The sequence below is a fragment of the Bos indicus genome, chromosome 18 (assembly GCF_029378745.1).
Source record: "Bos indicus isolate NIAB-ARS_2022 breed Sahiwal x Tharparkar chromosome 18, NIAB-ARS_B.indTharparkar_mat_pri_1.0, whole genome shotgun sequence".
NCBI lineage: Eukaryota > Metazoa > Chordata > Mammalia > Artiodactyla > Bovidae > Bos > Bos indicus.
The window spans coordinates 63,410,287-63,423,213 of record NC_091777.1 but is presented as its reverse complement, the minus strand read 5'-3'; the positions used below and the strand labels follow the sequence as shown (position 1 = coordinate 63,423,213).

General features: G+C 44.7%; 1 protein-coding gene across 3 annotated transcripts in view; it reads left to right on the top strand.

The window, feature by feature from the left end:
- LOC139177222 (putative killer cell immunoglobulin-like receptor like protein KIR3DP1) overlaps window positions 1-12,927 on the top strand; it is a 42,521-nt gene that overhangs the window by 21,519 nt on the left and 8,075 nt on the right. For 2 of the 3 annotated variants that reach the window (XM_070771786.1, XM_070771781.1), the window contains 3 exons: window positions 4,131-4,248; window positions 5,033-5,085; window positions 5,195-5,609. The exons of the other annotated variant lie outside the window; for it this stretch is intronic. In XM_070771786.1, the coding sequence (XP_070627887.1) occupies window positions 4,131-4,248; window positions 5,033-5,085; window positions 5,195-5,298 (275 nt within the window). In that variant the 3' untranslated portion in view covers window positions 5,299-5,609. Of the gene's footprint in view, window positions 1-4,130; window positions 4,249-5,032; window positions 5,086-5,194; window positions 5,610-12,927 lie in introns of those variants that run through there. 3 annotated transcript variants of the gene reach the window in all.

Here is a 12,927-nt window from a genome sequence, read left to right as displayed (position 1 = left end):
ATAGTAATATCAGATCCAGTGTCGAGGACACCAGAAAATCTTTTACCATTAATTTGGTATTTATATTTGGTCTGGCATATTCAGATACCAATGATGTCCATAAAGATTGTTTTTGATCTGTACTGTTGAATCTGCCTCTCTGTATATCATTAGAGGAGTTAATAGAAATGTAAGGCAAAAGAAGTATTTGAGCAATTTTGTCCCCCTTTTTGAATTGCCATTGAATCTGAGATGACATCATAATTTGAATCTCTCCTTTATAATTTGAATCAATGATTCCAGGGTGAACAGTAATTCCTTTAGAAGTCAAACTAGATTGGCCAAGTAAAAGACAGAAGGTTTGTGGGGGCACGGGTCCAAAAAGTGTGGTAGGTATTCTAGAAGGGACTACTTGAGGGTAAAGGAGAAAAGGTGGAATTTGTCCCTGGTTTTCATTGACAGAGGCCTGGGGGGTCTCCTGTTTGGAGTTTTCTGGAATAGGTTTCTTTCAGTACCAAACTTAGATTTACAATCTTTGGCCCAATGTATTCCTTAAGGCAGTGAGGGCAAATTCTTGGAGGTTTTTTATTAGCCTTCTTAGGGCAGTCCCTTTTTAAATGGTTTTATCGCCACATGCAAAGCATCCTTCATTTCCCTTTCTAAAGGTAGGAGCCATTGTCCTGGTTAGCATTTGCATCTTTTGAGTTTCTGATCCTAGATTGTGACAAGCCTTCAAATAATCAATAATAGTCCCAGGCTCACAAATTGGAGCAATAGCTCTTTGACATTCCTAATATGCATTCTCATAAGCAAGTAATTTCTGTAGCTGTTTCTTGGTTTCTTCTCTGATTACAGTACAGGAAATAGCAGTTTCTAATCTAGCTAAAAAATCAGCATAACTTTCATTGCTGCTAAGTCGCTTCAGTCCTGTTCGACTCTGTATGACCCCATAGACGGCAGCCCACCAGGCTCCCCTGTCCCTGGGATTCTCCAGCCAAGAACACTGGAATGGGTTGCCATTTCCTTCTCCAATGCATGAAAGTGAAAAGTGAAAGGGAAGTCACTCAGTCATGTCAGACTCTTAGTGACCCCATGGACTGTAGCGCACCAGGCTCCTCTGTTCATGGGACTTTCCAGGCAAGAGTACTGGAGTGGGGTGCCATTGCCTTCTCCGTAACTTTCATTAGGTTCTAACAAAGGAGAGACTTTTGGAGTTGTGCCTGATGACAGAGGAGGAGCATTTGGAGCACCCAGGGGAGGGCTAGTAAGAAAATTTTGAAATATTTTATGTTGTTCTAATTGGGCCTTTTGTAAAGTTTTATCATTTAATTTATATTCATGTAATAAGTCTTCTGTCTGTTGTTGAATATTGCAAGGGCTAGAATTTACCTTGAAATTGCAGATTTACAGCTTTAATGTGACCGCATAGGAGCCAGATATCAATTGGAATGTTTTTTCCTTGCTTGGCGACTCATTCAACATTTTCTTTGACCTGGTGCCAAATTTCTAAATCAAAACTGCATTTATAAGGGAACCAAGGATTACATTTAACCAGTGTTTGAAAGTAAGCCTCTATTCATTGGCGTGAAACCAAAAGTCCCTGAGCTTTAAACAAAAGGTGAAGTAAAATAGAGAAATGATGGGGTTTTCTAGCCACTCTACCCATGTCTTAGTACTTACTGACCTCAGTAGGCCCTGACCTCAATAAGCCTGGAGTCACTCTGTCCGAAATGCCACATATAACAGTGTCCATGTTCTGGGCACCACTTGTTGGGGTCCTTTAATGGACCGGAACCTGATGGTCCAGAGTCGACAATAAGAAAGTGAAAGAGAGAGCCGGAGGGAGGGAGGGAGGGAGGAGAGGGAGAGAGAGAGGAGGGGAGAGAGAGAGAGAGAGAGAGAAATAACAAAGAAAGAAAGACAGACAAGGGGACCCAAGTTCTGATGGGGCAAAGGTGCTTTAATGATCTTTCTGTGAGTATATATAGGCTGATGTACAAGAAATTTCTTTCGACAATGATAAAAATCAGAAAACCAAACGTGCAGCAACCATTACCAAGGGAACAAGGGATTAATAATGGTCACAAGGTCAGAAGACAATCCATATCTCAAGAAAGAGGATCAAGACTGGGCAGTTTTGTCCTAAGGAGAACGTTTACTGAAGGGGACCCAAGCCTGTCTCACACAATGATCTCAGTCCTGAGAGCTGAGTGCAGTTCTACTCGCCTCTGGCAGAAGCTGATAAGGAACAGAGGATTTATGAGAAACAGCACGTAGGAGTCCTCCCATTAAACATTCCCTGACACAGGCAGAGTTCCCCCTGGGTCCTGGGACCCCAGCCCACAGCGGGGTCTACAGGTCTATGGCTCCTTCACTTGCTCTCCCTACTCCTGGTCAGACTCCAGAGACCCACGGTTCCTGTCTGTCACAGGTGAGGAACCTCTTCCTGGCCCATGCTTTCTTGTTGCTGTCCAGTTGCTAAGCTGTGTCCAATTCTTAGAGACCTGTGGACTGCAGCACGACAGACTCCTCTGTCCTTCACCATCTCCCCTTCATGGATCACAGCCTTGTCCTGGTGAAGGTGCTTGCACAACTCAGTGAAGCTGTAAGCCATGTTGTGCAGGGCCACCCAAGACTGACGGGTCATGGTGAAGAGTTTTGACAAAACGTGGTCCCCTAGGAGGAAATGGCAACCCACTCCAGTGTTCTTGCCTGGAGAACCCATGAAGAGTCCCATGCTTCACAATGCACTAAATCACATTACATTGGCCAAGAAGTCCGTTTGGCTTTTTCCATAACTTCTTACTCTATCACTGGCCTCTAGCTCAGGGGCTCTGCACAGGTTTCAAGGGAGCCTTAGGGCTTCTGAAGAAATGGAGGCAATGAGCACCAGAGAAGAAGAGAGATGGTAGATGGCATGTCAGCCTTCTTCCCCACCCTATACGGATGCTCCACATCAGAGTCCTGTCTATCCAGGCAAATAAAGAAAAGGGTCAGGGTAGATCCAGGGGGAGGAGAGGCTGATCTGCTTTGGGAAGATCAGAGATTGCATCAGCCCCTTGCTTTTAGTATTCTCCCAGAAGCAGCTCTGACATACAGGTGATTTCCCAATTAAGGAGCATAAATACTCATTCCAGGAGCAGAGAGAATGTCTCTTGCTTACAGCTGTCTTTCACCACCAGGCATATCCTTCCTGCCTCCTTCACCATCCCTTCTCCAGTATGGAGGGTGTACTCAGTGCATTCACAGGGAAGGACCAGAAGCTCTCCCCTCCCCCATCAGTGCTCTGAGAGATGACAGAGTCAAGGACAGCCAGGAGGTCAGCCTTCCAGAAAGAACAATCCTCCTTCAGTGGGGCAATGAAGGTTACTTGCTCACCCCATCTGTCTTTTTTTCCCCTAGGGTCCACTACAGTACTTGCCCATCACCCGTGTTTCCACACACCGCAGAAGGTAAGCAAGAGGGTCTCCTATCTCAGCAAATTTCTGAGAAGACAGAGGGTTCCTGTGTGAGTGTTGGCTCTGCCGCCTCCCAGCTCTGCGACTTTGGGCTCCTCAACATCCCTCTTAAGTTAGCATTTGAGACCGTGGTCTGCAGGAGACCCACAGGGGGCATTGAGCTTCTCATGCTTGGGGACTGGGAATTTCTAAACTGGACAAAGAGGGTCAGAGTGACCTGATCCCATGCTTAAGGGAGATGCTTACCCTCCCTCCACAGGATATTAAGGGGATGGGTGTTGGGGGGAAGGGGAGAATTTTAGGGAACACCTTAAATACGTGTTATTCCTCTGTTAGTGTTTTATGAAGAAAACATTCCAGAGTTCAGATATAAACGTGTCATGTGTACTGTGGATTAACGTAGTCTCCATTCATGCAAAAGTGCCATGGCTTGTCATATGGTGAGGCAGACAAAAACAGCATTGTGCCTGGGGGACCTTGGTTCAGACCTCAGCTGGTCTTGCATGGCCTCCTTACTTCATCCACTGCTAGCATCTCTCCTGGATGCTTTGGTACCTCCTGGGAAGTGGAGACCATACTGATCAGATTGAGAGCTGCTGGCATACTTTGACACAAGGATACAATAACTCCTGTGTGTAGGGGCAGGGTGTATGCAATGAATAACCAGACCTTCTTCTGTTGGCTTTTTGGCAGAAGCATGGCTTCCTCAAGGCCACTCCAGCCAGCTGCACCTTCTCCTTAGGCTCTCCGTAGCCTTCATCTATACCAGCATCTTCCTCGCTGTTCTTGTCTGTCACTGGTTACCCATAAAGTAAGTATGATGAGCCAGACTGTCACTGGTGGTCTATGCAAAATCGTAAGTATGAAGGAGGGAAGCACAGTGTCATCTGACCCAGGGGGAGGTGGACTCATAGCAGAGAATGGTGTTTTCACTTCCTGTAGGTTAAAAACTGATTTCCATTGTTGTAATCCCTGAATGAATATCTTCCAGAGACCCATGGGACCCTGTTCTTTTTATGAAAATCTGTGTTAATTTATTCTTAGCTACATCAGGTCTCAGCTGCAGCATGGGGGATCCTCACTGCAGTGCTGGGGTGCAGTTCAAGGCTCCAGAGCTCGCAGGTTCAGCAGTTGCAGCATTGAGGATAGTTGCTTCAAGGCATGTGGGATCTCAGTTCTCCCATCAGAGACAGAACCCATGCTCCCTGAACTGGAAGGTTGACCCTTACTCCCTAGGCCACCAGGGACATTCCAAGCCCTGTTCTTCCTTTCAACCACAGCCATCTGTTCTTCTCCCATGTATGATCTTGGGAATCTACTGATACGCATTAGAGGATGGTCCATAACAGAAGATGTAGGATGGGCTCCATGGTTTTCCACACATTCCTGAGAGAGAAAGTCCATCAGTGCTGGGATTATATATGGAATGTTTTGTGTGTGTGTGTGTGTGTGTGTGTGTTTTAATTTAGTGGAGTAGACAGACTTAGCAACCTGGGGCACACCTCTGCTTTTTTGGGTTTTGATGTCCCTACCAAAGATATGGCGGTCTAAAAGAATCGCCCCCACCCCAAGAGCCGTCTCTCTTCCATTCCCAGATGTTGCCATCATGGAAGGAGAGCCCAAATAAGACAGGACAGTGAATGGCGAGGTGAGTCCTCCTAGCCCACCCTTGTCATAGCCCAAACCCCTCCAATCCCCAATGCCCCCACCTTCAAAGATCACATTTCATTAAATCATTCACATCTCCTTCCTCTCAGGACCCATCAACAGAGGATGTGATATTCGTCCACTTGAACTACAGGACCCTCTCCGAGAGATTGTTCACTCCCACTCCCCTGAACCACATGCACCTCTTCGCTGAGACCAGTATCTATGAGGAATTCGATGTAAACCAAGACGACGCTGACCCTGACCAGGCCCCATCCTTTGAGCACACAGAGTGTTATAAATTGAAGAGCTAGATCTCTTTTTAGAAGGGTTCCTCCGTGGGCACTCCTTCTCCTCCTCCAATGCAGCCCCGCAGCTCTGCAGTCAAGAGTGGATTCCAAGAATTATAGGATCGTCTTCAAAAATCCCACCAAATCTTAGGAATCCCCTGGCTATTCTACTACTCTATTTTAACTATGTAACCTTTTGGGAGAAGTTATTCTAATAAATTGCACATACTGAGTAGATTACCATGATCATCCTATTTTTTTGAAAATTCCAGTAAAGCATAAAAACTGCAAGTTGAGTCTTCAAATTATTCAGTTTAAAATAAAAGAAAGCCTTTAAAAAAAAACCTGTGTTCAGTAATAGTTTACAAGGATGAACTTGTTTACAAGACAGAAACAGACTTGTAGACTTGGAGAACAAATTTAGAGTTACAGAGGGAAAGGATGAGGGGAGAGATAGATTGGAAGTTTAAGAGTGACATGTGCACACTGCTATATTTAAAACAAAATGCTTCCCATGAAACAATAATAAAAGCAATGCAAGTTGGCCAAATAAAAAGATGAAGTATATTCTGTTTGAGATATCCAGTGTGGTGCCACTTGCCATATGAGGCTGTGTGTCTGTGTGCTAAGTCGATTCAGTCATGTCCGACGCTTTGCAAACGTATGAGGCTGTGGAGCTGGCTAGGCTCCCTGTGCATGGGATTCTCCAGGCAAGAATCCTGGCGTGGGTTGCCATTCCCTTCTCAAGGGGACCTTCTTGACCCAGGGGTCTAATCCACGTCTCTCATGTCTCTTGCATTGGCAGGTGGATACTTTACCACTGACCCATCAGGGAACCCCCTTCAACCTTTTCCAGCTGTGTGCACTGAGGGTGTTGGGGTTCCCGGGGTAGAAACAAGACAAAAAGATCCCCCTCAGTCTGGATCCGCACTGGCCGATAAAGTACTTACCCAGCCACCCGGTACAGACAATGACTCTACACGTATAGGAAGTAAAGCATTCAGTTCTTCAGTCACACCCACCACATTTCAGGTGCTCAGGAGCATCTTGTGGCCACGTGCTATGGTGCTGGACAGAGCAGATGTTTAAAAAGTCCCCTCATCACAGAGAATTCTACTGGACATTCCACTCCAGATCACTGAGGGCTGCAGAGAGAACACTTGCCCCAGGGAGGCTTTGCGTGTGTTGTGTTAATGCATCGATATTTGCATGTTTTGTCTCTTTTGCTTCTCTTCACCAAAGCCAAGGATTTGAGAATCTTGGGCCTTTTGAGTTATCAACTGTTGGCACAATGTGGCTTGGCTCAACCAAGCGGAGGGCTGAACAGGATAACACCATGAGGACCCCGGTGTGAACTGAGGTCGCCAACCGGGTGAAAATCAAGCTCCATGGAGCCTTAGTTGCTCACTGAGCTGTCTGTGTGTGATGTCTCTCCTGGCTTAGAACTAAGCCACCCAAGAACTCTTTTACCAAGAAATGTTAGGATCACTTAAAGTGAAGACATTCTGGGTCTCCTGGGTTGCTACTGTCACTGTTTCCATTTTTCCCCTAATTATCTTTTTTTTTCCTTTGGGCCTTTAGGTGCAGGAACAGATGTCATGATCTTCATTTTTCTGAATGTTCACAGTGTAGACATGAACACCAGTTATTCTCATATACCTTCTTTTTAAAATATATTTGAATGTTAGCATTTGATGCCGCATTCTGCAGAATCTGAATTCTTCAAACAGCTAAAGAAGATGGGTTTACCTGGGTCATGGGTGTCTTTCTACTGTGTGGCACCAATGCCTGGTACACAGTAGGTGCTCTGCAATAATTTATGAACTGACTGAAGATGAGAAGTAAATTCCATAACAGAACGGGTGCTATCCAAAAGTCTACAAGCAATAAATGCTGGAGAGTGTGTGGAGTAAATGGAACCCTCTTACACTGTTGGTGAGAATGCAAGCTACTACAGCCACTATGCAGAACAGTGTGGAGATTCCTTCAAAAACTGGAAATAGAACTGCCTTATGACCCAGGAATCCCACTGCTGGGCATACACACTGAGGAAACCAAAATTGAAAGAGACACATGTACCCCAATGTTCATCACAGCACTGTTTATAATAGCCAGGACATGGAAGCAAACTAGACGTCCATCAGCAGACAAATGGATAAGAAAGCTGTGGTACATATACACAGTGGAGTATTACTCAGCCATTAAGAAGAATACATTTGAATCCATTCTAATGAAGTGGATGAAAGTGGAGCCTATTATACAGAGTGAAGTAAGCCGGAAAGAAGAACACCAACACAGTATACTAACGCATATATATGGAATTTAGAAAGATGGTAATGATAGCCCTATATGCAAGACAGCAAAAGAGACACAGATGTATAGAACAGTCTTTGGGACTCTGTGGGAGAGGGCGAGGGTGGGACGATTTGGGAGAATGGCATTGAAACATGTATAGTATCATATAAGAAACGAATCACCAGTCCAGGTTCGATGCATGATACAGGATGCTTGGGGCTAATGCACTGTGATGACCCAAAGGGATGGTATGGGGAGGGAGGTGTGAGGGGGGGTTCAGGATGGAGAACATGTGTACACCCATGGTGGATTCATGTTGATGTATGGCAAAACCAATACAATATTGTATAGTTGACAAAAAACATTATGTTTGTTCCAAGTATTTAGAACTGAAATTTTAAAAAATACCATTTACAGTAGCAACAAAAAATGAAATACCTAATTATAAATCTAACATGATATGCACATATCTATGTCCAGAAGACGATCAAACAGTGTGGGAAAAAATCAAATAAAATCTAAGTAAATGAAAAAAAAATAAAATAAAATTTCAAAAAAATAATAATAATTTATGAACTGACCCAAGATGAGAAGTCAATTCCATTTCTGGAAGGAACTGGGAAAATAAACTTATGAGTCCTAGTTGGAGCCAGACTGTCGACGCTGACTCAGGATGAGAACCTGGGTCCCACCCTCTAGAGCAGGGGGTCAGACCAGCAGAAAGAGAAAGAGCTGAGACCTCAGGTCTGGGCTGAGATGTCTCCTGAGCCCTGCCTGGAGACATCTGTGCTGGGTCCATGGAGGGGCTGCCCCCTCCGCAGCTCCACGGCTGTGGGAACCCCAAGGGGTGGCAGCAGCCCCCCAGGGACTACATCCTGTTTGTCCTCTAGGGCCCTGTGGTCTCCTCATCTGTACAGGGCAGGGGCGGGTGGGGGCGGCTGGGCACTCAGAGCTGCAGACATGCCTTCCATCCTCTCTGAGGTTCTCCTCCTTGGCCAGATGTGCAGGGCAGGGAGGTGACCGCAGGAGGGCACGGGACACCCACCCTGCCCCCAGTTCATGGGAACCACAGGGCTCGGGCAGCTTGAGGGGCCAGGGATCTTTTTTGGGAGAGAATCAGCCCAAGTTTTCAGTGGCAAATCTCTCACTTCCAGGGCTGAGTCTGGGCCAAGGGACCCTGAACCCTGCAGGTGTGTTCTCCCGGGTCTCCTGGGACCCATATCTCACTTGAGTCCCAGGAACTTGGTGGGGGGCAAGGCAGGGCACTGGGATTCTAGAGTGATGCTGGTGAAATCTGGAAGGACTCCTGAGCTGAGCTGGGGAGTGAGAGGTGGGGAAGTCCAGGGACTCAGCCTCTGACTTCCTTCCAGGGACCTTTCACAAACTCACCATCTGGGCTGAGACTCTTTTGGGCAGCTCAGGGTGCCCATGTGAATACACTGTATGCAGAGTTAGAATGTGAGAGTGAGTACACAGACCATCAGGGAGTATGCTGCAGTTGGCCTGCACTATTTGGAGAAGGAAATGGCAATGCATTCCAGTATTCTTGCCTGGAAAATCCCATGTACATTGGAGCCTGCCCGCCGACAGTCCATAGGGTTACAAAGAGTCAGACACGACTGAGTGACTTCATTTTCTTTCATTTTATTTTAAAATTTATTTATTTCACTGGTTCCATTTTTAATCTCATCGTATACATATTTTATTGAAGTGTAGTTGACTTACAATGTTTCAGGTGCACAGCAAGGTGATTTTCAATTATACAAATATGCAGACATTATTTTTCAGATTATTTTCCATTTTAGGTGATTCCAAGATATTGACTATAGTTCCCCATGCTATACAGTAAATCTCTGTTGCTTGTTCCATATCTTTTTTTAAAATTAGAAATCTAGCATTGTATTCGTACTTCTATTTTTAAATTTACGGTATATACCACTTCTGTGTTATACTACACTGAGAGTGAAAGCATGATGCCAAAATCCCACCATGTCCATGTTAAGGTAAATGGAAAACAATGGCAATGTTAATTGAGGGGAGGAAATACTGAATCTCATTATGTTACTGGTGGGCATTCCTGGTGACTCAGGGGATAAAGAATCTGCCTGCAACGCAGGAGACTTGAGTCAACCCCTCAGTTGGGAAGATCTCCCAGAGAAGGAAATGGCAACCCACCCCAGCATTCTTGCCTGGAGAACCCCCATGGACAGAGGAGCCTGGCAGGTTGCAGCCCATGGGATCACAAAGAGCCAGACACGACTGAGGGACTAAACTATTCTCAAGGCTCTGAACTTGAAAGGTATAACACTTTCCCATTCGTATAGAGATAATAAGTGGCAGAACAGACAGAACCTTTTGTCTTGTCAGGGGCTTAAAGGGACATTATGACCAGACCTGCAAGGACAGCTTCAAGAACAAAGGATTCCAGAATTAAAGGATTTCCCCAGTGGAGGGGACATAAGTATAGCTATGGCTGATCCATGTTGATGTATGGCAGAAGCCATCACAGTACTGTAATTGCCCTGGAGCCCATTATACAGAGTGAAGTAAGCCAGAAGGAAAAACACCAATACAGTACAATAACGCATATATATGGAATTTAGAAAGATGGTAACGATAACCCTGTATGCGAGACAGCAAGAGACTCAGATGTATAGAACAGCCTTTTGGACTCTGCGGGAGAGGGAGGGTGGGATGATTTGGGAGAACGGCAATGAAACATGTGTAATATCATGTAAGAAATGAATCGCCAGTCCAGGTTTGATGCAGGATACAGAATGCTTGGGGCTGGTGCACTGGGATGACCCAGAGGGGTGGTATGGGGAGGGAGGTGGGAGTGGGGTTTAGGATTGGGAACACGTGTACACCCGTGGCAGATTCATGTTAATGTATGGCAAAACCAGTACAATATTGTAAAGTAATTAGCCTCTAATTAAAATAAATAAATTTAAATTTAAACATTAATGAATTAAGGGGAAACAAAGCTTGCAACAGGACTTCCCTGGTGGTCCACTGGTTGAGAATCTGCCTGCCTATGTGGGGACATGGGCCCGATCCCGGGAATGGGAAGATTCCACATGCCTCGGGGCAGTTCAGCCCATGGGCCACAAGCCCATGTGCCTAGAGCAGGGTGCTCCACAACTAGAGAAGCCACGGTGATGAGAGACCCTGCACACAGCAAAGAGCAGCCCCACTTCCTGCAAATAGAGAAAGCCTGTGCGCAGATTGATGACCCAGCACAGCCATTAATTAGTTAATTAAAACACTGCAACAACCATCAGCACCTCCTCCTCTTTTAGTGTATGTGTGTGTGTGTGTAAGTGTGAAAGTGTGAGTTCATGTGTGGGTATTTAATCTGTATTGTTCCCTCTTCTCCTTGGAATTTTCTTCCCCATGGGCTAGGGTTATTTTGCATTCAGTAAACACTGTTGGACCATCCCTCTCACTCCCAAAAAAGCCCATCTAACTCAGGTAAGATGATTCTTTGGGGCACAAGTTCACAATCTCATTGGTCTGCTGGCTTTCCAAATAAAGTCACTATTCCTTTCCTGAGGACCTCATCACTCTGTCCCTTGACAAACAATCTGAGGTTGGACTCAGAACACATTCATGAGATTAGCAGAGGTGTCATTCATTTTAGACAAAATCCATAGACGTCACTCTCACAATTGATATCTGTGGTTTAAAAGAAGATACGCAGATGGCCAACAGGCATATGAAAAGATGCTCAGCATTGCTCATTAGTAGAGAGGCAAATCGACACTGCAAGGAGGTACCACCTCAAACCGATCAGAATAGCCATCATTAGACAGTTGATGAATAACATGCTGGAGAGGGTGTGGAGAAGAGGGAAACCCTCTTACACTGTTGAGGGGACTGGAAACTGGTGCAGCCACTGTAGAAAACAGTATGGAAGTTCCTCAAAAAAAGTAAAAACAGAGTTTCCATATGATCCAACAATTCCAATCCCGAGCATATATCTCGAAAAAACTATACCTTGAAATGATTCATGCACCCCTATGTTCATAGCAGCAAAACTTACAATAGCCAAGACATGGAAACAGCCTAATTGTCTAATTGTCTCAGACATTTAAATGAATACCACTCAGACATTTAAAAAATGAAATCATGCCATTTACAGCAGCATGGAAGAACGTGGAGATTAACATATTAAGTGAAGTAGACAGAAAGAGAAAGACAATTTTATGTCATATCACCCATATGTGGAATCTAAAAGGAACATATCAATGAAACAGGAACAGACTCACAGACATAGAGAACAGGCTTGTACTTGCCAAGGAATGAAGCACTGGGAGCTTGGGATTAGCAGATGAAATCTATTTATACATAGAATGGATCAATAATGAGGTCCTACAGTATGCCACAGGGAATTTTATTCAGCATCTTGGCATAAATCATATTGGAAAAGAATATATATGTCAAGCTGAATCAATTTGCTGTACAGCAGAAATGGACTATACTTCAATAATTTGTTTTAATTTTTAAAAATTTGTGTTATCTATATCTGCAATGAAACATTACATGGCAGTAATAATGCACAAACAGAAAGGACAAATAATGCAGGTCAATTCTGAAAAACAATATTAAGTAAATAAAAGGAAATTTTAAGAAGTGCGATTGTACTGTTACTCCATTACATACATAATGATCAAGAGGAGACCAGATTTATTACTTACAAAGCATCACTAATCTTAACGACCCTCACCCCCAGTAAAATGGTGTGGGATTGCTGCCCTTACTGAGGCTCTTTCCTGTCTATGAACAACAGCTGAACTGGCTGTGTGTCTGCCCTTGGAGTCCTGAAACAGCTGGGCCATTTTGTCCCACTTTGGAGTTGATTGTTCTGGACATGCCCCTCACTCAAGCATTCTGGAGTGTGGAAGTCCCTACTTGACATATTTTGTGTTCATCTGAGTATCTAGGAAGCAAGGTGGTCCACCTTTTCAGGCAGAACAAAGCCCCCTCCCATAAAAACACCACAGTCACCTTTACACACGTTATCTTGTGTACATGTGTGGTCCTTGGATTGGAAAGGGAGGAAGAGAGAGAGACAGAGAGAGTGTTGTGTGTGCAAAGTTTCCACTCAGAGTCATGAAATAATTTCAGATGAGGAAGAGTCAGAGAAAGACAAATATCACATGGTATCATTTATTTGTGACATCTAAAAAAATGAACTTATTTACAAAACAGACTCACAGAGAATGAACTTACAGTTACCAGGGGGGATAGTGTTAGGG